The sequence below is a fragment of the Pomacea canaliculata genome, linkage group LG8, assembly GCF_003073045.1.
Source record: "Pomacea canaliculata isolate SZHN2017 linkage group LG8, ASM307304v1, whole genome shotgun sequence".
Lineage (NCBI taxonomy): Eukaryota > Metazoa > Mollusca > Gastropoda > Architaenioglossa > Ampullariidae > Pomacea > Pomacea canaliculata.
The window spans coordinates 9,348,276-9,373,677 of NC_037597.1; the positions used below are offsets into that span (position 1 = coordinate 9,348,276).

Below are 25,402 nucleotides of genomic sequence, written 5' to 3' on the forward strand. Positions count from 1 at the left end.
TGAGGACAAGAACTGTTACCTGAGAGGAGATCGTAAAGCATTGAAAACATTGCGAACATAGTTAAATTATTGCAGTCTCAGCCTCCCAAAACTGTGGAAACTAAACAGTGTTTCAGTCCTCCGATCCCTCCAGTTCGCACGTTTGTTAAAATCTTAGAGAAAAAGCCCATATTAATTACCCCAAAGAATGAGAATTTTCTGCGACAAGCATGACTTTTTCTCTTTTTTCTCTCTCTTTTTCAGGAAAACCAAAGCAAAACATCCATCAAAAACCTCCAAACTATGTAAAAGTTTGGCAAACTTGTTAACTCTCCGATGAAAGACTTTTAGTGTGTTCTGCCAAATGTCTCGACACTTGCATCGCAGTCTTTGGGGATTATGCTGTTTTTCTCTAATTTCATGAGAGACTTTTTAACTTTAGAGGCGCCAATGTCAAATAAAAACTATGTTGCTATTTGATTTTCTGGCGAGAAATGCTGAATCTGCCTTTACCCACGCTGGCCCGAAGGACAGGATTGAGACCATGGGGGAAATTTTTATGACAGACAAACACGGAATGAAGGAAGCCACTGTATCTGGACACAAAGGGCACTTTGGTTCTAAACAGACTTCTTTGTCTTTGCCGCGTATGCATACAGGGCTGTGAGGTGATAGCACTGCACGCAGCCATTGGCAGAGGCCAACAGGACTACACGTCCAGAAGGTCTTCCACAGGCGCGAGGGTCAAACCCTATCGCCGGGGACGGAGCAGATGCTACAGACGTTAGGAGAGGGGGAGGAGGTGGGATGGGGAAGCGACCCTTTGGCGGCTGTCCACACTGGACCTGTCACTGGCCAGGTAAGCCACTTTCATGAAGTATTCCACAGGTGTGGCCAGTCTAACGGCAGATTAAGTCCGGGCAAACCCGTGTACTTGTCTCCCTCCCGATAGCCGCATTCTCTCCCCTTCAGCATTCTTTCGTCCTTCCGCACCGACTGACACACCGACATGCGAAACACACTGACCGGCGCACCGACACATACAGGCTGACACACACCGACGTACAGACGGACATACCGACATTGCTGAGCAAACATCCACACTAACACGGGATGACCCGTCGGTAACCTCTAACCTGTCAGTTTTCCTCAGCTGCAGTTATCAAATCATGTGACGTGGGGATAAGAAAGATAAGACAGGTGATAACCCTTTTCCGCCTGTTACCTCCCACTCCATCCTTTGGACGAGACATTTGCTGCCTGCAGATACATGCTACATGGAGATGCATGTTGCCTAGTGATGGTCACGATGCCATTTTGATTGGCTGAGCAGTGACGTAGTGTGTACGAACTGTCAGAACGTCACCTTGTATAGCGAGAGTTTCCAGCAAACATTTCACAAGGGGTAAGTCTACAACTATCGGAGCTGCTTTGAGTCTTGTTGACAACCCACGTGACCATATACTTATAATAAAATACTTTCCTGAAATTGGAGATCATATTTTATTCTTACTCTCCGAACTGTTTCGACAATTCAATCAAAGGATGAAAAAGCGACATAGCAGGAAAGACAGAAAAATGCAGATGTTGTACCTACCTTGGTGTAAGAGACTCCTTACAACGTCAGCGACGCACACTTGAGTACTCACAACCAGAAATAACCTAAACAGACATCTTCAGCCCAGATCAACAGATAGAAGGAGTCACGTGACATGACATGCACAAGAGAGAAGTGTCGTGATGTGTCCACCTGTAAACCTCAACCAGGTGTGTGCTCACTTCTAATATTATCTTTGACGCAATATCTGGTCTTATCAATACGTTTTCTATTTGATCATATGCGCTGATTCAGGGCTTACGCGTCACTTCCGGCTGTACACTAAAGGGAGGCTATTTGTGGACAGTCGTCAGGTTGATGTCATTAGAACAGAACTAATGGAATTTACCAGAATCTGTCGCTGTTTCGCGATGTACAGTGACTGGTCACGGCACTAACAGAGGCAGAGGACGTGTCACGAAACTCGACTGACTCAATGAAAGGTGTAGGGTGGAAGACGGGAGAGAAAAAAGAAAGAAAAGGCTTCAGATGCTGCAGAGACGGTCCTTCCTAGCAACTACTCACTTCTATATTTTTGAAGAACATGTCGAATGGACTGACCAGTCAAGAAATAAGTGAAATGGTGAGCGCACACACGAACACGTTGGCGGAGAAGTCGACTAAGAGCTTCTGGTAGGTAATAGTCGGGTGGCCTTTCTCCATCTGTCACATTCTATCCGGCAATGTTATTTGCCCGTGTTTCAGATTTTGTAAGTATCTACTATAGGCTGATCATGTTCATGCAACGTTAGCCGGGTATCAGACTGGTCACGTGACACAGCCGCCAGGGTGTTGGGAGTATTTATAGCCTGCTTTTATGGCCCACGTCTGCTGGGGACGTATCGTCTGAGACCACATCCCAGGTCTAAACAACTTCATTTTTCCAGTCATAATGTATACCTGTCTACATTTCCCAGTAATAATATATACCTGTCGACATTCTGCTTGGTATAAGCCAGGACTGTGGACTTTCCAGGAGGATTTTTTAATCGACATTAACGATGGACATTCTCTCCTTCCTTCTCTCTCTCTCACACACACAGAATGCTTGTTATCGTCATTGTAAAGAATACTTGTGGTCATCCAACTCTCCGACATTACGGATGATTGAGTTTTTAGAGCCCAACACAAGCCTTGTTATCTTCCTGAGGTAACGTAAAGAGGATAGATAACACCGACACACATCCAGTTCCAGATTCTGCTTTATTGTCGTTTAAAACCTCGAAAGATCTTTTTTGTCACCCATGAATTTTCTTTATTGTGACGTTTATTTCGATAAGTGTGAGGAGCGAAAGCGCTGAGGAGAGATAATCTTATTTACGAGAACTTTCTGGATGGTTCTGGGAAAATGGAGAGTTCCGGCCTGGCTCCCAGCACGTGGTCGACGTCAAACTCACAATTGGGTGTGATGACGTAGTCACAACTACGCGTTTTACTGTCGTCACGCCAAACAGTGACGTCATTGCAGAATTTTGGCGTTTGGTCATGACGTGTGCAGGTAACGACTGTGGTGTGGCCCTGAAACAGACGGCAGGTAAACAACTTCAAGATGCTTTGCCTTGCAACTACTTATATATATATTGTGTAGTAAAAAACACCATTGCGCTCGACTGCAAAACTGTAGGCTGCTGGTTCAAGACCCGCTAGGACCTGTAGCCGGAAAATTCCACCCAGCCATCCAGCAGCTGCTCCAGAAATGTGTACCTAATTAGTGAAGGTAAAGGCGGCAGAGATCAAAGAGATGGTGTGCTCCTCCATCTGCCGTGCCCCAGATACAGGCAGAACACGAACGCTTCCTGTCTCTCTGGCTTGGAGCTAGAGGACATTTTAGCTTTTTGTGTTTTTATTTATTATTATTTACTGTGTTATTATTTTATCATTATTTATTGTGTTATTATTTTATTAAATATTTTAAATATCAGTCATCATGTAGTTTAATATTAACAAATTCCTACTGGTTGAAATATCAACGTAGAACTGAAATAAATTAGGGTGGCAAAGGAAAGATTATTTGTATTACATACACAGCAACAGAATATTTAACCATTGAAAGAAGAAATTAACCCTGTACAATATGTCAGGCGGTGGTGTACAGGACAGAAACTGTGCCATGCTTGTTTACCTGTACTTTCGGAAAGACAACCTCCTAGAATCTTCTGGTTGTGTCTGCACTGCGATCTGTTTGACTTTGTCTTGCCCTCGCCAGTGTTAAAGTGGATTTTACAACGTATTTCCGGCGACGCCGACTTTATGATATTTCGGAGATTGGCACTAGGATTGGACCGGAAGACCAGAGCCCGTGCATAAAGAAGTGGGAGGGGTGTGTTGGGGGGGTAGGGGGAGAGGAGGGTAGACCTACATACACTCAAGTAAATACAAACAGCTATGCCCCTCGCTATGACTGTGACCATTAGCTTATATTTCTGCAAGACGTCAGCAGATACAGAAGATCAAGAAAGTGGAGCCGCAGCTCAGCCTCCCTGTGCTTGTGATGAGAGAAGGGAGGCTATTCTGATCAACTGTGCAGTCTAAAGGAAAGGGCGAAGAACTCCAGGTGGCGCCCATCGGGAGACTGAGTAAATAATGAGTTTTCCTCTCCTCATTCATCAACAACAATTCTTGAAGTTGAAGTTGAAGCACAGAACGCGACCTCATTCTCGCCTTGTGGGATGCTGCAAGGAGCCGGCGAAACAGCACTTAATTACCTGCGAGATGCTCTTTGTTGGCTCTGTACACTTGTTGCTGGTGGCTATTGCATGTTCTCCATCCGATGATGATTGCATGTGTCAGTTGTGTTTGGGTGATCACCGAGCTCTCGTATGGATATAAAGTTTGTTTTTTAATCTTCTCTCGCGATAAAACACCCGCAGGACTGCAGCTTGTGCTGGAAGAACTTACAGGAGGGGAAGAAATAACATCGCGTTTTCGCTGAAGAAGCAACATCTTTGTCCTTTAATGAGAAGACTTCAAATTTCGCAGAAAAAGAGGAAATTTAGTGATCCATTATTGTGATTCTGACCACGATATTCAAAAGTGTATTCTGGTAAACAGTCGCCTGTCACAGTGGCCTATCCCTTGAGTTGTGGAGGATCTAGTTTCTCTCGTCTTGTGTGTATTTTCCCGAGAAGTATCGGACTACCGAATGAATGCTACCTAGTCTCATCGGACGGACTATTTTAATACGTGTTAATACGCGCCTTCTGTCAAATAGTGTCAACAGGTAGAAGAGAAGACAAAAGCGCCAAGCTCCAAAACACACACACACACAAACACTCGATGGACGGAAGACGTGTGCAGAGAGCGAGAGATGCCATGGTGCCGTGCATCTCTGTTACTCTACATACCAGCCACACACAAGGGTAGCGAGGACTGCCACGCAGGGCAAAACACTGAGTGCAGTATTATAGGGCATGCTACCCTTCCCTACCCCACCAAGACACCTCAGTCCTCACCGTGCGATGTGGCGTGAAGGGTGCTTGTGTCTGTGTTTGTGCGTGTGTGTGTGTGTGCATGTGTGTGTGTGTGTGTGTGCTCTGGGGGGATCTGTTTCATCATGATGGGAATGCCCCTTATTGCCAGAGTGCTGTAATTGACCGACTCAATCATGTACCTCAAACACGCACCTCAATCAGGTACGCTTTTTTTTGCAAGGAGGTATGATGCGTAGCACGATGTGCGAGAAACGCACCCGCGAAACCGTAGGTGGCAGTACGCAGGGTACGTTACGTACCTACATGCACGCTCGTCTGCACGTGCCAGCACGCACCCATTGTCCTTGCGATCAACAGTCTGCAGTGTGGCTGGCGGCCTCATTGTGTCGGAGAGACGAACTCGTGGACAAGACAAACAAGGGAGGCCAGCGTGCGAAGCTACACGTGCGTGACGTATGACGTGTGATGTAACTACGCACGACGCACTCTTTATATCTCCTCTGTGAGTACTTATCTTCCTCCCCTCCCCCACAGGTCCACCCACCGTCCGCGTACTCCAGCCACGCAACACTTAACATACTCTGATCTTCATCCCTGACATAGCGTACCGTCTGCCCGTGACCAGCCAGCCGTCCAGCCAGGCCCCAGCACGCCAGGGGGCGCTGGTGTACCGCAAGAAGAGACTCGAGTCCTTCAGCTGGAGAAAGGTGAAGGCAACTGGGAGAGGGGGATGGATGCCGTTAGCCCTCCTGAGGGGTTGGGGATGGGGTGGAGAAAGAATGGCAGCATAGCTCCACGAAGCAAGAAGCTAGGACAGGACAGACTGTAAGCACTCTCCTCTTCTAGGGAGGGTGGTGCTGCCGGGTGGGTGGTTGAAGGTAAGGGGGGACGCACAGTGAAAGTAGGGGGAGTGGGTGGTGAGGGGATGCTAGCACAAAGAGAAAAAGGCTCGAGGAGGCTATGGGTGGGCTGGATGGGGTGGCAGAAGTCGGGTGGAGGGTAGCACCCCCCGTGGTAAGTGTATCTGGAATTGACTGCATTAAATTTCCCGTCTGGCGGCGCATGTCTGCCGCTGCACGCGCCTCCACGCGCTATCTAGTCTTGCACGCTACCTTTCCCCACCCAGCCTCCGCCTGCCTCCTCCACACCATTCTTCCCTCTCCTCCCCAACCTTCCTCATCTTCAACAGAAGGCAGGAGGCCAGGTGGAGAGGTATATCCGTGGGAAAGGCACGCCGCTTTCGTCTGAAGTGATGAGCACGCGCGAAGCACGGGCAGTCTCGGCAAGCAAGAACTCTAGTAATTACATTTGGGGCTCAAAACTCTTCAGCGGCCTAGAACGGTAATTAAAAAGTTTGCTGTTTTAAGTTGACGGGGTGATGCAATAGCCTTTCTTTCTTTCCATTGCCTCCCCACCCCCCACCAACTTCGTTCCTTTGTGCATGCATGCGTGCGCTTTACAGCACGAATTCTTTCGGAAATACGATATACGAGATACTATATACTATCTTCTATATATCGTTATTGTCTGCGAGTGAGTAGACCTCAGTTTTCTAAAGAATATATTTTATCTTTGATACCTTAGTCTAAAGATTCAAACACCTATCAAAAAAAATCCTATTACATTCCAATAAAGTGAAATGAAGATGTGAACAGTTCACATGACCAGACAAGTTCACTCCATGACAAAGAATGAAGCTGTGTGATGAGGCCCCTGTCTGAGGGCTTCAGGTCTGGCACAAAACAAGTCCTTGACGGGCAAAGCATCCAGACCTTCTCAGTGCTCGGTGTGCTTTCATGTGTTTCTTATTCGTTTCAGCGCGTGTTGCGAGGTTGGCCGCTGGTTCAGCCGCAAGTTTTTGAAACATCTGTGTGAAAGCGTTTAGACAGCTTATCAGTCCTCCCTGCGTTTAGCTGCCTCTGCAGCGATAATGAGAGTGCATGCTAAACTTATCTAAGGGTAATCTCCTTCAGAGGACTAAAAAAAAGAAAAGAAGAAGAAGAGAAGGAAGAGACAATGTAGTTTTATTTTTTAAAGTGAACAGCGTCTCGTGGCATTTTAAGAATCCTTCGTTTAGCTGCACAGCCAGGTGGACCTGTCATGCGCGGAGGAAGCAGCATCCTTCACAAGTGTTAGGTGGTGCTACAACCGGAAGTGACGTAGAGTCCATCAGATGTCCGTTGTGATGAAGGCAACAACTTTGTGATGGATGTCGGGGGATGACATCGATGAGGAGCAGTGCCAAGGATCGCGCTGACTACAAGTGGAATCACGATGTTGAGTGCAAGCTCTCTATAGTCTGCAAGTCTGTGGCCGCTGTCTCAACTGACTCCAGGAAGGATCTCGTCAGTGACTGATGGAAGAAGACTCACCTCAGATGTTGCCGTCAACACGTGCTTCAGTTCGCGCCATTGTAACGGACTTTTGGTCAGTAGCCTCTCACCTGACGCCGTTGCCTAAACTTCAAGCATGTCCACGCAGTTGGCCTCTTACTTGATGAAGTAACAAGTGATGATAGAATCACTTGGCATCTCTGCAAACAAACACCTGCATTTGGTGGGGATATTTATTTTTATGTGTCTTTTGCTCTTTCATTCAATGCTCTGGATGCAGAGATTCTCTCCTCTCATGGCACAGGTCAGGACGAAACAAAAAAATTACCGAAGCTGTACCGCTGTGATAAACAAACAAACAAACAAACAAACAAACAAACAAACAAACAAACAAAGCGAAAAGAACACCCCACGCTGCACGACACTCGCCGTGCCAATGCCTGTGACGGACGTCGCCACTGACTTACCTTGCTCACCGTGCAGCATCCCTCTTACCTGCTTTTCTGATACTCAGGTGCAAACCATTTACGCGGCTTTTGGGGTGAATTAAAGGAATGTGCTTGGAGATGATGAAGTGTATATGCCACCTATCTGTTTCCATACTCTTGTCGACAGATTAACCTAACCTAGCGCAGAAGCGACTCAGCCACCTCCAAGCACCAGGCGATAGCACGGAGACCTAGTTGGCAACTGCGTGCGAGGTCTGAGAGTCGACAGGCGCTCTTTGATGTCGACATTTCGTTCTCATGATCGAGTTCAGTGTTATTACAAGATACTAGCTGCCAGAATGTCAAAGGTAGCAATGGGTTTTTTTTTCTTTGTTACCTGCAAACAGTCAAAATCTCGTCACTCCCACCCACCCCGCACAAAGAGAGGTCAAGGCCATGACGTAATGCTAGCACCCGAATAAACCCAGTGACCTGCACCCTCCCACTGGTTGAACACTGAGGACGCACCATTGTGACGTCACAGTCATAGCTCTGTGCACGGTGGTGTCTCTCGCAATGAGTGAAACCCATGAACCTGAAGCAAAAAAGTTTTCTCTTGTGAATCTTGAATAAATTCTAGTGACATCACCCACACACGCTGCAAATGTCAGATGAGAAGAATGGTTCCTGGGGTTCAAATAATATTTTATGATATTCGCCAGCAGTCGGCGAGTTATTGTACAGGTTTATCAGGAGGACATAACTCGCAACGTGAGCAATGGCTTCCCTTGTTTCATCTCCCTGCAAAGCGCATAATCTCTTGATCTGATGAATCTCATACGAAAAGATAAAGTTCTGAAGGATGCACCTTCCCCTTGTGTTGCAGACGATGCTGCTGGTGAAGAGGAGAACCTCTTGACTCTGGCGCCTGTAAAGTCGGTCACTTTGGTGCAGCATTGACAATAGTAAACTGTTTGTGTGCGTGAATGTGAGTGTACACACGTGTGTGTGTGTGTGAGAGAGAGAGAGGTGCACAGGCGGATGTTAACCTGCTTGTTTGTCAGACCGCCAGGTGGAATCAAGAAATGCTCTGTTGTTTGTTAAGAACGTTGTTACACTCGGGGGTTGCCACTCATCGTGCTCCCCCTGCTGTGTCTGTCCTACATCTCCAGTCAAAGAAACTCCGGGAATCTACAAACTAACCTTCTCCCCCTTTGTCTGTATCTGGCGACTGACTGCTCCAGACTACAAGTCCTTAAGGAACACAAATGTTCCATACAAAATAAATTCGTTAGTACCCATACAAAAATTCTAAAATGTAGACATTAAAATGTCTGCTACTGACGTACATACATGTTGAAATATTTTTATTTCCTTGACTTCTGCTTACAAACATTTATTTGTTTATATGTTTATTTTTGGCGTCTGCTTCCTTACAATATTTGGAAATTTTAAAATTGACAAGAAGACAAACGTGTGATAGGAACGGAGAGACATGATGGTACAGTAACACATAGTGTACAGGTAGTGACAGTGGACAACAGACCCAGTGCTCTGACGAGCTCCAGCTACCCACGTCTGTAACTGAAGACACGATCAACTAAAAGTTTATGAAGTATAAAAGGCTTGAAGTCTCGCATTTACATAAACCTTTCTTGGCGGAAGGTTGGCTGAGGAATGCCAATACAATTTCATACCAACACTCTAGCAACAGACAAAGTTTCATAAAGTAGGATACAATGCCAGCCACGTCCACAACCGGTGGCTGAGTCACGTGGTTGAGTTGTTGCCTGGAGGTCCTCTTGGTGCTCTTGCCCAAGACGCTCCTGCTGCTCATTCTTCACGCGCCCGTGTTTTGTCCGCACGCGCTCAGTGGAAAACGTCATTTCACGCACAGTAGCTGCTGTACCCAGCCACCCGATTGTCACAGTCACGTGACCTCTGACTTTCTTAAAGGTGTGGTGGGGCTACACTTTCCTCTGAAGTAAATTCACTGCAAAATACTCCGATCTCTAGATGTACAAGCATCACCACGCACAGAGGTCACGTTAATGACGTCACGCTTGGCCTAATTAACATAACGTCTACTATTGGCTGTGGTTATGATAGCATTATCGTGTCCGAGTGCGACCCTGACGCCTGATCCTGTTGACCTCTTTGTGTGCATGGTGATGTTTGTGCGCGTGCATCTCTAAGAGAAAAATAAGATTTAGAGAAGTATTAAGTTGCGCTGGCTTTACCCAATCGTTATTGCCATGATATCGCCCTAGTCGCTGGCACGGCGTTAAACGCAAACAAACAAACAAACAAACAAACAAACAAACAAACAAGTACCCAATCATTAAGGGGACAAAATGTGCACCCCGCTAGACCTTTAAGGGTGGAAAGTCAATAAACCTTGAGGATTCGCCTTACGGACCGAGCCTGATACGATGCGTGGCTAATCATCAGACTACCTCCCTCCCGTCGGCTGTGAGACCTGCAGGCAATGAATTTGCTTCAAGGACTTCAAAGGAGTTATTTTCAGCCGCTGTAGAACGGCAACTATTTTCTTATAGGCGCAAATAATCTGACTGAACTTGTCGACATTTTCTCGTCCTTGCACTAGATGTACGAGGTGATTTTTTCTCTGGGTGCTGGCCTAGGGGGTGTTTGGACACGTACTTAATTTATTTTTAAGAATAAAAAAAAAACTTTCACAATGTACACCTGTAGTTCAGTTGAACTTAAGACACCCCTGATCGCAGGTACCTGATATCTGAGTGTGATCTGAGGAGCTAACTCAGGGAACAGCTGCTGTCCCAAGACAACTTCACTTTAAACACAGCAAACTGTGGCCGTGTGCGTCCTGCACGTCACCTCACGATGACAGTTGTACGTCACCTGCTACACATTTCTAGGTGACGTATGATGTAATCCTGGGTGACATACTACACATTCTGAGTGACATACTACACATTCTGAGTGGCGTACTACACATTTCTAGGTGACGTATGACGTACTCCTGAGTGACATACTACACATGTTGAGTGGCGTGCTACGCATTTCTGGGTAACGTACTACATATTCCCTCCAGAAACATAAACAAGGTAAACAACATGCCCCTGATTTTGTCCTTGACATAAGGCTGCACCTTGAGCCCTGCTGGGGGTGTGCGGATTAGGGTTACTTCCCGTGAAAGGTTGTTATGTTTGTTTGTGTCCTGACGTCACAGAATGTGAAGCAAGAGAGAAGTTGCAAGTCTTTGGTGTTCTCTCTTTCTTTCTACAATATGTACTGTCTTATTTGTGTCGTTGCCGTTTTAACTTGCATAATTATTTTTATTGTGCTCCTAGCACGGGTACCCTGCGTTTCCCGCAGTTTCACTTCGTCAGTCGGGTAGACAGAGCATGAGGTCAAAGTGCAATATCTGGCACTGCCTGCAGTGAACGTGGGATGCACGGTGTGATGCTGAGGTAGATACCGTCAACGACATCTACCTCCCTCTAATCACCTATTAAACAAGTTTTCTAATATTATATCGAAATTAGACGATCAGACCGAACACCGACCTCTCTCTGTCTCGCTCTACCTCTTTCTCAGTCTCACTCATCCACTCGCACAGTGATGGAAGCAAAGATGTAGAAATGACTGTCGGTGAGGAGGGCACGTGCATGTTGGCATGTTATGGCTTACGTACTTTCACATTTTAGCTAACCCGAGCTGTGCTTCCGGTAAACAGTGCGAATGGTTTGCAAGCAGGCCCGCCATGATGTCGGATGTGACGTGCTTCATCCACGTCCTTTTATTGCAAGTGCGCATGTCCCCGCGGTGTGCGAGGAGCTGCAGGCTCTGATTCAACTTGCTGTCAGCGTGAGAAAAGGGGCTAACTGTACCCCTAACACGCACCATCGACCCCAGTTTCGGCTACACAAGGAGGTGCGATTTTTTGAGTGCTTCCGGGGCAAGTGGGGTCGAGCGGAAGACGTTTGAGACGAGGCGAGAGGGTCGCTTGACCTCGCACCCGGCAGATGGTCCCTGGCGGCGCGGGAGGTGGGTCTGGTTGTGTGCACCGTTACTGTCACGCTCACACGCACACCCGAACACACACACACAGACACACACACGCATGCGCGAGGGCTAGGACATCAGGAAGTGCGGCTGCCTGTCCTGGGAGGAGTAGGGCATTGCGGTCACCTCTCCCCCTCTGTCAAATCGGCGCCATGTCCTCCCAGACACGTGATATCCGAGCGGGGCACATCCTCTTCTGTGTGCATGTGTGTGGGAATGCGGGTGTCTGTGGATGAATTGTAAATGATGATGCATTTCTGATGTGGTCATATTTTAATTTTAATTTTTGAAATTAAAAAATAGTAATTTGAATTTTTAAAAAACTTTGCATTTCGCATTACCATCTCTCATCCGTTTATTAAGAAGAAACTACTGTAATGCTGCCTACGATTGACTGAGACAACACTATCAAGTTAAGGACAAAGAGACAGCACTATCAGGTTGGTCAGTAGGACCGACTGTCATTCTGGGTGCCACTTGTGGGGACAGGAGACAACAGGGGCCGTAGTCATGAAGCGAGGGTAAGTCATTGCCCTGGGGTTAAGGGGACAAGCGTCTTGCTTAAGAAGTTATAAAGCAATGTCCAGAATTAGCAGGTGATATTTTACCCTTGGTACCATAGATATAAAGTTGTGACAAAGACGCCGCGGGGTAAAGAAACAGGAATTAATGTCCGCAAAGTCTAGGCATCGAATTGTAAATAAGACGGTTTTTCCTTCCCGACTTTGCCTTCGGGAAGACTTACTCTCGCTTCATAAATCTGGTCATAGGAGTTGAAGTTCGTATTTCAATGTTTTCCATGGACACTTGCATGTGAGTTGTTTCCTTTCTTGTACTGGTAGTAACTCTTTGTTGCATTCGTTGTAATTCAGCCAACTAGCCCTCACACAAGGTAGACTTCAGGCCGTGTTGTCAAGAAAGCATTGGACCCACTGTACTAAGATTAGGGAAATGACCGAAACAAGTGATCTAGACTTAAAGAAGATATTTTAGAAATTCACGAAATTCGTGATGGAGAGAGATGGTCAGGAGAGAGAGAATCGAACTACAGACAAATGACTTTATACAGGTCAGCCCAGGTGAAGGTCTAGCAGCCAGTAAACTCGAAAACATTGTACTACTGTAAATTTGAATACTTTTTTCCAAATTTCCAAAACTTAAATTTGCAAATAGGCAATTAAGACTTTAATTACAAAATAGGCTATTTAATTGGCGTAGTGGAATTGAAAAACAGAAAAAGAAGCAGCGTGGTGCGTCAAGCCGAGCGATCTCCTCGGACTGAGCCTGGTTCAAAATGATCAGCAACCTATTTCACTCTGGTCTGGAACATCCCTCGTGCGGGCTGTATATGTCACCGACAGGTTTGGGCAAACTAAGAGGCAGAACTAAGATCATCTATCAACACAAAAAAAAGAAGAAAAACAGCACAGGGTTCATTAAGAACAGACATTTGACTGGTTCAACCAGGATCAGACCATGGACTAGCAGTTAGGCGACTAAAGACTAGTGTGGCTGTTGTATTTAAAGCCCAGCCCGGGTCAAACAAGACAGCTCACAGTTACATGCAGCTTAAAATAACATTTATTTGTAACACTATAGCATCTCTATTAGTTTTTGTTACCAAAGCATTTAATTTTTTTATCAGGGCGAACTCGCAGACAGTTTGATGGCTTCAAACACACGCTGACACATTGAGAGTTTCTCAATCAGCAAACATGTGCTAATGAGTTCGTTAGCCTGAGCCACACTTGGTGCAGTCTGGCTGCCAGAGTCAGTGATGAAAGGACATGGTGATCTCACAGGGACATGGTGGTCTCACAGGGACAATGTGGTCTCACAGGACTTGGTGGTCTCACAGGGACATGGTGGTCTCACAGGGACACGGTGGTCTCACAGGACTTGGTGGTCTCACAGGTCTTGGTGGTCTCACAGGGACACGGTGGTCTCACAGGACTTGGTGGTCTCACAGGGACATGATGGTCTCACAGGGACACGGTGGTCTCACAGGACATGGTGGTCTCACAGGACTTGGTGGTCTCACAGGACTTGGTGGTCTCACAGGGACACGGTGGTCTCACAGGGACATGATGGTCTCACAGGACATGGTGGTCTCACAGGGACAATGACCGACTTTGTTCCTCCCAGCAGGCAATTATACTCGGGAAAGGTGCTCAGAGACAAAAATAAACAAAACAAGTTCTAGTTACAAGATGAGAACAAGATAAGGATAAGGTTGCGAATCACAAAAAACTTTACAAACTTTTTTTTAAAAAACGAGCATTGATGTTAATTGTTGTTTAGAACTTCACCGGTGAGATCCTACAAACATGGCTGACACGAAAAATGGAATTTTCTAGGACTGTCTACGTGGACTTGTAAACACCTTCTGCCATTTTTTGCGGCGGTTTGAAAAGAGGCATCAAATGAACGCCATTAGTTCGAAACCGCTCTTTGCAGTCTTCTGCATCGACACATAAACATAGATATTCTGCAGATTGTGACAACCTATTACTCGCTATCAGAACTCGCAGAACTCAGATATCGCTTTCTCTCTGGCTTCTACAAGCTTGCCTGAGCTTATCAGCTGAAATAATGCATCAGGGAAGACATTAGTCAAAAGCGCGCGAGCCAGTGTTTACGTGAATCATTCCGATTCCGCTATCTCCCAGATAACAAATGCAAAGGGAATTTTAAAATGGCATCCTTCATACACTTGAAGCTACAGAAGTTTTTTGCAAAAACCGCAGTAAAGTTTAGGCCGAGATGGCAGCTTCAAAAACTAGACATGATTTTTTTAAGTTTCTGAAAGGTTAATAGGTTGAAGGTCAAAGATGCTTTGTTGAGGTAGATAAGGGCCATGTGCACCATGCCTGTCTAATCAGTGTCATCGCAGACTCATACTCGCGGCCTTGAAACACTCCACTTCGATTACAGTCTGAGCTTACAAGACGAGATTACCCGATAATACCGGGGTAGGCAGCGGGTCGGGATGGTGGGTTTGGGCGACTTGGACTGCGGCAAGCAAGCGCTCGCCAACCAACAGGGTGGGTGCGGTGTGGGGTGGAGAGAGCCAGGGTATGTGTGTGGCTTCTTCTCAGAGATGCTTGCATTACGAGCACTTGTCTACACCTGTTCGTGTTTGTTGTGCTGTATGCTGGAGCTATTTCTGCCTGTCTATCATACAGTTTGGCCTGACTGTATTTTCTCCCTCAGAAGTTTACAAAAGTCGCTGAAGAAAGCAAAACAAAATTTAAAAAGTCTTCCGCATAATTCGTAAACCAAAGAAAATCTGCTTTATAGTTCAATGATTGCTTTTGAAACTCTTATTTATGTTGCGATTTGTTATTAAATAGTACAAAACATTTTAATAAACATCAGAAGAAAAGAAGCAGATGTTCAGTGTGTGCTGATCGAGGGGCCGTAAAAGCTGAACTGTTGAGCTGTGCAGACAGAAGACAGACTAAATATTCAAACCACTGACGTCTGTCTCTGTTGAAATGCTTGCAGACATATTTTCCGTGTTAACTTCTAGAACGAGGCCAACGTATATATTTGCTTCCGGTGTAACTATCAACATCAAGAAGACGAGCAGACAATGAGAACTCTCGTGTTGAAGGAGATACAGAAGCTCAAGCTTTATGGTCTTTGTGTTTTCAGTTTATTGGCGCTAAGTCATGATAAGTGGATATTTTAAAGACTTTTGACAAAATAAAAAAGAAAAATTAAGTAAGTAACGAATTTACTGCAAGTATATTATTGACTTTAATAATTTTATCGCGGTTCTAAACATTAAGATGTTAAATGGTTCGCCGGCGTCCGTGGTTCAAACTGTCTATGAAACCAGATTGCGATAGCTACAGTGTTGACAACTGTCATTTACTATCCTCAGCAACCTGGAAATCTCGTGGTAAAATCCACTTTTTCATTTTTCCTGAATCAACAATGTTTAATTTCGTTATATTTGATCCAAGATAAAAACAAGTTTTTAGCCTCTTTGCCGACTCCAGGTGAGTAAATCTTAGGATTCTGAACAATCACCGTGCACTTAATGTTTCTTTAAAAATCACTTAGCCATGTAACTGGATACCTATCTATCCCACATTACTTTGTAATTAATCGCAATGTTTCCAAGGCTGCTCTGACATGGAGGGACTGACCACATTTTGGCCACAGTCCTCGGGTGCACACAAATTCAAAAAAAAAAACTATTTACCCTAGTCACAGCAGGCTGTGCACCCCGAGACACTGCAGGCCGTGCATCTGGGGTAATTTCCTTCATCTCGTTTTCATCGGCCGTCACCTGCTGGGTGCTGAATGTCAGCTCCCCAACGCCGGCCTATCAGTCTGCCTAATCTAGAAACATGCGATTTTTGTTTTCTTTTTCAAGGAAAGCTCGTGCCTTCTGGTGATGCTGACGCTTGCCGAGTGCACGCTGATATCTGACTTCAGTCCATAAAATGCTCCACGTGCGTGCACACGACACCATCTTATCAAATGCTGTTTCGTCAGAACAGACAGCTGAATGACCCGCCAGCTTGCGATAACTGTAGTCGACTAAGCCTCGGAAACCTGACAAATGGCTGAAGTCCACTCAGCCACTGAGATCCCACAAATGGCTGTAGTCCACTCAGCCAGTGAGATCCCACAAATGGCTGTAGTCCACTCAGTGAGATCCGACACGTGGCTGTAGTCCACTCAGCCACTGAGACCTGACAGGTTGAGACTCGCTGGTTGAGACTTGTCGCCGGTGTTTACAGATGTAAGTGCGAGATTGCCTCTAGGTCAAAACAACCAACCAGTGGCCATGCCACCAGGCAATTCATGTCATTATGAGAGGGGAGGGTAAGCCTCATATGATTGTCAGATATAAGTAGTTGTGAGTGGTTGTGGACTGAGGTAGGTGGCAGGCTGCGTTTTCATTTTTTCAGATCCTCTGGACACGTGTCTGTCGACTTCTGAAGCAAATGGATTTTGCAGAACTCTTCAGTCGAACGGCTTCTTGCGGTCAATCAAAAGACAAGAAGTGTTGACACTTGTCACAAGGAATTCAGCCCTCTGTCCCTTCCACTAAAACACTGTCTCCGATGTCTCTGATGTCTCTGACTACAATGGCGGTCACACTGTCGTCATGATGGCACGAAGGGAGGCTACTTCACATCGAATGCAGAGTTTGTAGGAAACTGTTTCCTTTGACTTTTGATGACAGAAAAGTTGGCTGTCTGTGGGAAATGTTTATCTTACACATGGGATGCATATAATCTGGCCTTGATGAATCAACTGGCTTAACAACATTGGAGAGTGCAGATTAAAATAATTCGCCAAATTGCTTCCCTTTATTCTGTACATTGTCTTTAACACCTTCTTGCCCTCCTTACATGTTATCTTCCCATTTCACGTAATATACTATTATAAACCAATATGATATGTGTCAGTAGTGATATATATAAATGTTATATAAGTGTTACAAAATGATAGACAAAATGAGTTTAGTGACGCTAAGCATAACAGTGTGTGTAAGTATTACTGAATGCAACCTAATGTTAAAGAACAATTAAGAGCATTTTCTGGACACTATGCACCATGCACTATATCAAAAAAGCTCTATATATAATATCAAGACAGTTTTATGTTTTTATAATATATCATATTAGCACATATATATATAAAAGAGAGACAAAGAGAAAAAAGAGAAAGAAAATGTGTGAGAAAGAAAGCGCTTACGTAAGGCCTTCTAATGGAAACCTATTCCCCATTTTAAAAGCCAAAAAATTGAGAAAAGAAAATCCGCAATCATCTGTCAGCTACAACACGTGTTGAAAAATTTGCGCCAATTTTCTCAGTTCCCCATATTTTTTAAATTGCTGATCTTTTTAAGATAAGACAGGAAGTGAAATTTAGGGTGTAGCGAGTTTTTACTTGTTCATGAGAGAAAACGCAGTCAGATCCTCCGAGAACAAACTGAAGGCGGGACAGTCAATGTGATACAAGAACCAAACGTCTGGATGAAGTCGACTTTTGAAAATAGTATTCTCTCATATCTTTATTTTACGTACTTACTATTCACAACACAGGGTTTACAGTGAATGTTGTGGTCACCCTGACAAGACACAGGACCCAAACAGATGAACGAATGAGAGAGAGAGAACACACACGAAAGCTGTGGCGACCCTGACATTTTGAAGTCGGCAATCTGTGACAGCAGAGACTGGAGAGGAAAATCCAGAGAACTCGCCGAAAGCAACAAAGAATCCAGCAAGTAAGAAAAAGAAGATAACAGAACCAGAAATCAGCGATACCCAATATGCTCAGAACGAGATGAGAAAGGAAATAAATAAAGAAAGAAAAAGGTTAGTGCTCTCCTCATGTTCGAACACCAAAAAGACTCCACAATTCAGTTTATTACATTCCGGAGACAGGAGGCAGCATATCGCACAGATCGAGTGACAAGTCTTCAAAGTCAGTCTGACCGTAAAAAAATCTTGCGAAGCACAAAAAGCGAAAGAAGAAAGCAGAAAAGGTGTGGAGGGCGTGCCGGGGGCGGCCCCGACTGCTGGAACTCATCAGAGGACTGCTGACCCCGAGAAGGAGCGGAGTTGCTGCAGGCGCCATCGTCTATTAGCCAGCGTCTTGCCGCCTTGCCTGAATACTTAAAGGCTAATCAAGACAGCCACACACCCTTCCCTCCGTCACACAACCCTCCACCTTCTTCATCTTCAGCTTTTCCCCCCACTGCTGCATGGCGGCGGTTCATTGTCGATGCAGTTGGACATCAGATCCGCTTGTTCCCCTGCCTTAATGAAGTTCAGGGGTCGGATGCGGATATTATAGCTCACAAATTAACCCTCATCATCAAACAGAACGGCAGACAGCAGAGCGAGCTGACTTTTTGCAAAGCTCACAGCCAATGTTCCCTGTAACCATGACGCCCATGAGGAATCGTCTTGCAGGCCGGAAGAGCTGTGCGTGAATGAGGTCCATTGTCGGGTGATACAGCCTTCTGGCAATGTTAAAGACCCATCCTATTATTAAATATTTTTACACATTAATTATAAATTATTTTATTATTTTTTATAGGTTATTTTCAATACAAGAGATTAATTCCTGAAATCTGTGAGAAGACAGTTACCTTCTCTTTATGCAAGTCAGCAGAGGAGGACACGTACACAACATCCCTGACATGAAGAGAGAACACTGGGTTCCGACAGTTCATCATTATTATCAAGGTGGCCATTACCATATCTAGACTTCCAAGCTGGTAATGATGAAAGATGCGGCATTAACATCTCCATAAGAATAACGACAAACGTATTGCGAGCCTTTTCTTACTTCCCTTGTCTACGTGTTCAGACCTGATTTATGGGAAGCTTCTACTTCATTGCCACTTTACTCTGCATCCTCCGTAGCCAGCATGGCTTTCCCAGAATGCACCGCCACTGCACAGACAACTGAAGTCCTGGCACCTCCCTGCACTCCGTCTTAAGCGGGGAGATCACCGAGCAAAGTCGGCTGTGGTAAGGGAGATAACTCAATTTTAAAATGTATTATTTGTCGTGTGTGAGTTTGTGTGTGTTCCCGAATGTTTGTGTATATGTTATTATGTTCTTAAGACATATATATACATCGCTGACTATTATTATCAGAGTACTTGCCCTTTGTGTGACAAAGCACCCAGTCACTGTACATTCATAACATAAGTTACAGGTGGACCACAATTACAAAATTATTGTATTTCCTTCAAAAAAGAAACTGTTCAAGGGGGCTGTTAACACTAACACTAACGAAAACCGTTACAGCTGTGTAAGGGGGAAGACGATCAAAACATTTGGAAAGAAAGTGTAAATTAACATTTGAAAAAAAATTAAACAAACTTTGATGAAAATGAATGCAAGGAGTAAGTAAAATAATAAGGAGAAACATGATGGCGGCAGTGCAAGAAAAACAGACTGAGACGGTTTTCTGGAGAAGTATAAATCCTGTTCTCACTGTTCAGCATGTTGCGTAACAGGGGGAGGGGGTTACTTACAATGTTTTGTGTTTCCACAGCTGTGCAGCTTATCGTCTTCATAAGAAGGCGGAATGCTTTGGGAATAAAATGCAAGCAGTTAAACGTTGACACTTCAAACCTAAAAAGAGACTGGTATACAATGTCATGTTCATGTAAACAGACTAAGCAATGCAAATGTCAAAGGTAAACAATCTCTAACTACAAATGTGTTTGTATTTTGTGCAGCAACTTCGCCTGATTGAAAACGAAGACAAGAGACGGTGTGTGCAACAGTCTCTCCAAACATCGGAGCGAGTCAGCCACGTGATGTCTCAGTCTCGTCTACCCGATATCAGCGCGAGACATGAAGACACGTTAAACAGTGTTGGGGTCATTCACACTACACACACTAACCCTGAGGTCATGGCTGCCATGTACACAGTTTGTCTGCTGTTCAAATGTGTTTTCAATGTCCCGGGTGGATGAAGTTAACGATAGATGTGTACCTTCAGACCTGGAGATTGGCATCGGGGTGCTTCATGATGCCTTGCGGGTGTCATTTTTCATTTATCTGAATGTGAACACAATCTGTTGCCAGAGATGGTGGAGACATTTGCCAATTAACCAGCAGAGCTAATAGTCGCATACTGGGGAGGTTAATATGTATTGTTGTTTAGAAACATGGTCGCTCGGGTGTTCTAGACACAAAGCCAAATGCTCGGCGCGTGCATGGAATTATTGTCGGATTTAAAACCATTAGATTATTTATTTGCTGTTGATGTCCACCCTTGTCCTTAGAAAATAGTTGCCTGAAGAAAGAAAAAACAGGAGACTTCAATACGAAAAGAGAAACTACAGTCATCAGCAACATTTTGAGAAGAATACTACCCGTGTCAGGGCCTGTACAAGACAATGACCTTTTCAAGCCGACGACCGCCATTGCCAGTGTCAGCTTTCGGCAGCTTTGCTCACAATGCCAAGTAGTAACACGAGTAGACCTGTAGGCAAAGCTATACCTGCCTGTCTTAGCATGATACTGATAAGGTAGTATTTATGTGCCGTGAAATTATGAGGATGGGATTAACTTTTATTATTAGTCATCTCAAATGAAGTGATGATCCCCTTAAAGGGCTGAGCTGGCTCAGGCGGGCAATACGACACACACATGAAGAGAAGGTCGAGTTGTTTCTGTAAAACCACTTTTAATGAAGGAAAGCCTGCAACTCGGTCAACAGCAAAGTCCTGAGGACAACAGGGATTTGATGTTCCTCTCGTTGGCCTTTCCTCGGGTATACTCAAGCTTTACTGGGATTAATGGACATCAGCAGTGCACCAGCCACTTATAATTAGATTCTAGTTGTGAAAACAAACCTGAACACACCGGACGGTCGTCAGCACTGGTTAGCTCTATATCACGATTATATGAATACCAACATTTTAAAAAGTATAAGGAAGCATTTGAAACACAGTAAAAATGGACGAGAGAGAGAGAGAGAGAGAGAGAGAGAGAGAGAGAGAGATAAAACTAGTCGAACCCTGCAAAAGAAGAACTTTTATGACAATATCTGCCAACACCCGTCCAAACTCACAAACGTAAATTTGAAGGTGTCGACTTATCAAAGGGCGTGGTATATAACAATGTCAGACAGATTCCTGATCCACGTGATCACAGGGGTTCAGCCCTCAAGTTAGTTATTTTATGTAATATTACTGCTAGCAGCTGTAGTATCTTGGGTTCGGTTTGGTTTATCTGTCCTCCACAAAACGTCTGTCTTTCATTGTGCTTGTAAAAGCGTAAAAGCTTATTTTAAACTCATGATTGGATGAACCTACAGAGCTCCCCCAGCTGGGTAAATGTAACATAATGCGAAAACAGTTGTACTTAAAACACACACACACATTGGTCTGCAAATGACCAAGGCCATCCCCCCTGGTGTAAATGGTGTAAATAGTGTAAAGGTAAGGTTCGCATCCCTTATTTAGGTCATTCTCTTTCTAACTATACTTTTTTCTCCTCCACCTCTCTCTCTCTCGTATTGCTGTTGGGATCTACAAACATTCTTGGCAAACATGCTGCACTCCGCAAAAATCGTCTTTTTCATTCTGTTCGCCAGCTTTTGAAGCCAATTTATGAGACCGAAAGCAAAGTGGTTTGAAATTGTTAGTGGCGCGATGTCGTTTGGTTGTTGACGCCTTCTGTTTCCTCCTTTCTTCTCTCTGCAACTCGCCATGTCTGATGTTGACGCCAACCTTCAGTTTTTACATTCTTTCAATTTTGCCGATAAGCATGTTTCTTATCTTCTCTCAGTTAAAGGACTTCCTGCAAACACAAGTTTGATGTTACCGGCCACGAGATTTGTGTTTCTGTTTTGCAGTCTAAGTTCTGTTGAAACGTCAGGAGGTTGCAATATGTCAGAGTGCCGTGAGTCCATTCATGTTGGCCTCTGGTCCGTAAGTTTGGGCAAGTTTTTTTACTGGTATCATGTTACATAACCCTCACACTTTATGAACAATTTTGATCGAGCTGTCTTGTAAGAGTATCTTAAATGCATACTCTAAGATAATTTATGTTTCAGATGACTGGGGTGGGCTCATTTTAAGTGTAGTTTAGGATGTGATTAAAAAAAACCTCTCCGATCTCGGGACATATTACCATGCACTGAAATAGATGGCAAAATATCAGAATGCACAGAAAAAAGCCGCTGATCTTGTTGCACAGGCAGTGGAGGAGAGGAGGTCACGTGACATCAGACGGACAGGTGGCGGTTTCCACCATCGCAGACATCTGTCCATTTTCTGTGCTTCACGATGTTTTGTACGAGGGAACAGGAGCAGGATTTATTCATTTTCAGAGATAGTATCTTGTACTCCGATCAGACAAGTAAGAAATAAAAGGTTGTTGCCTCTTGTACGCTGTTAAGCTGCAGGGAAATCACGTGATCTGCTGTCACGTGACTCCTGACATGAGGAATGTATCACAGACACTTCATTACAAATCCTATTTTACGCCTCGACATTTAGTTTCGTTTTTCTAGTCTACGCTATACAATTTTTTCTTTTTACACTATGTTATACATTTTACATCACTTTTCTTTCGCTTTTAAAGTTTCGGTTTGCGAGATTGTTTTAATTTTTTCCTTTGGTTTATTCTGGCTTTGCATTAATTTGAATGTGACTGTTGTTTTATTTTAAATAGCAGAAAATGGAGAAGATTTTAACGTGCTTTTTATAATAATAATATTGTGTGCAGGTACGGCCCGAATCGGCAGTTGTCACTTTGTTGTCTAAAGATGGTGACCTGCGACACTCATCTATTATCAGGCTCATCTTATTTACCTCGGTGACTCAAGAGGTCACTCACCTGAACCTTCATCATCGCATCCCTTCGATTCTCAGCCACAGGTGCAGGCACCCTGCCCTGCTGCGGTCCGGAACTAGAACTAGTGCCAAGCTAGGTGTACATGCGTACATCTGTGATGGCGGGAAAACACGTTTGGCTGGAGGAGAATAGCTTTTCCCACAGACCTTGGCACACCTTTGATGATAACAGATTTGAGAGATCAGAAAATACTGGCTGGCATTTACCGAACGTTGACTGGCAGCTTTGTCCGCTCGCCAGCAACTGTTGCCCTAGAGACTGCCAGCACCTTGCCTTCCTGTCTTCCGCCATCGTGCAAAAACTGATTTGTGCACGTGTTGGAGGGGGAGAGGTGCCATGTAGGACATGGTAATAAAAGCTAGAAAACCATGTTTTGGGTCAGTGACTGGATTCCTTCCCTGTGTCCATAGTTCGTTGATTGTTTCCACTGTAGTTCCTGGTGTAGTTGTCCGAGCGAGTCTTCATGGGGTAGTCCGATCTCGAGCTACCCGTCTTCAAGGAGGTCAACTACACAGACTTCAGAATTGTATATCAATTCGTTTACTGAAGTCCTTAGCAATGGCACAGCGAGGACCATATGTTAATTAAGTGTACCTGTGTACAAACGTGACGTCACATTTTGACCTCTTTCTGTGCCTGTGGGCGTGTATCCCGAGAACGGAAGTATACTTCAAGATTTGGGACAATAGTGTCTTGCTCTGAGCAATCATTGGACTAAACATTTTACATCCATCTCAACCTTTAAGAGGGTTCTCTTACCACATCAGAAAACAGAGGGGTGGAGGTGGGGTTGGGGTGGGTGGTGAAGACCAATACGATGAAATACTAAAAATAGCCGCTCGTTTGCACTGCACTGATCCGCGGTGAAAGTAACGGTCGTGGAGTGTTCATCTCACAATAAAAGGAGGATTAGGCGCGAAACCAAACTCTCTTTTAGCACGCATGCAAGAGTTAAAGGTCTACAAGAGGGCAAAAGGGTTTTGAATGAGACATAGAACTCAGTGAGAAGCAATGTATGCCAAGGTAGGAGTGAATAATCCTTTGTGCTAAAAACATATCGACCAGAAATGTAAATGGATTTGATGAGGTTGTCAAAGATTTAACCATGAGTAGAGAGGTAATCTCGTGCTAATTAGGTGTAGCCATTGGATTTGATCATGGGTTTGATGGCTTTCTTTTGTATGCTGATCTTTTTAGGCTTGCATCTTGAAAATTTAAAGCTTTATTCGCTTTATTATTGGGAAACATAGTATTGTACTGCGATGAACCCAGTGGAATGAAAAAAAGTTGTGAGCTCTTGTAGAGCTTGAAGTTTTACGGTGACAGATACAAGTCTGAACCACAGAGTAAACATTTTCATTCCTAGAGTAGCCAGGCCTTCAAGACTTACTATATGACTTCTGTTGTGTGTGGCTGTAAACATTAGCAGCTAAAGAGCCGATAGCCCAATGGCCATGCACGTAACTCACAATGAGTGGTTCACCGTATCTAGGACACGGCAAGTGGACAGTGAAGCCATTCGTCTCGCTGTCTTTATCCTTTTCCTCTTTCAGAAAGTGTACTAACAGATCTGTGTGGGCCAGAATTGTTCGTGATGGAAAATACCCCATGGTTAGTCCTGCTGTTAGCATTTTTATGAAGAGGCAGTGTAGCGTGCAGAGCTAGCACCATTATGAGGTGGTGTTGCCGTGACATTATCGATGATAATCTTACCTGGACATACCTAAACATTAAATTCTCTTTCGATTTTGTTCCCCCACTCCCCTTCTCCATTGTGTGCTGTCTCCGTGGGAGCAGGTCACCGTGGCATGTCACGCAAAGATGACCTTTCTGCCAGACACGGAATCACGATGAGTAACTCCAGTCATCGAGACCCTGTGCTTATAGAACACTTTCATCAGCATGTTATCGAACTGCTCGTCACCTGTCACAATGTCCGTTTTTTCTGTCCTGTCAAAGCAGCACAAAGTTTCACGGGCTTCCTGTTCTTGGATAATAAATGAATGTAAACTGATGTAAAGTATAAAGGGAATGACCGACCAGTTAGTTGTAGCTGAAGGACAGTCGAGGCTACTCAGTCAAAGAAGGCCGCCATCTTTAACGGCTTGCTGCAAGCGGTGATGACGTAGTGGCACTGTGACCACAGTGTCGTGTGACTGGGCTCAGGTACGACATTATGTGATGTTATCCGATTATGTGACAATGCACCTCGCCATGCTTT

At 44.7% G+C, this 25,402-nt stretch overlaps 1 protein-coding gene across 1 annotated transcript; it reads left to right on the forward strand.

The window, feature by feature from the left end:
* Positions 1-22,001: 22,001 nt before the first annotated feature.
* LOC112571151 lies at positions 22,002-23,569 on the forward strand. Its single transcript, XM_025249966.1, has 3 exons — positions 22,002-22,253; positions 22,522-22,683; positions 23,053-23,569. The coding sequence occupies exons 1-3, from the start codon at positions 22,032-22,034 to the stop codon at positions 23,311-23,313; spliced, it is 645 nt and encodes a 214-aa protein (XP_025105751.1). The 5' UTR covers positions 22,002-22,031; the 3' UTR covers positions 23,314-23,569.
* The last annotated feature ends 1,833 nt before the right edge of the window (positions 23,570-25,402 follow it).

Bases quoted from the DNA above. Each gene is read 5' to 3' on its own strand.
- LOC112571151 (XM_025249966.1), top strand. From the start codon at position 22,032: ATGTCTGATGTTGACGCCAACCTTCAGTTTTTACATTCTTTCAATTTT. The intron at 22,254-22,521 runs GTAAGTTTGGGC...CTTGTTGCACAG, and splicing joins TTCATGTTGGCCTCTGGTCC to GCAGTGGAGGAGAGGAGGTC. The intron at 22,684-23,052 runs GTAAGAAATAAA...TATTGTGTGCAG, and splicing joins CTTGTACTCCGATCAGACAA to GTACGGCCCGAATCGGCAGT.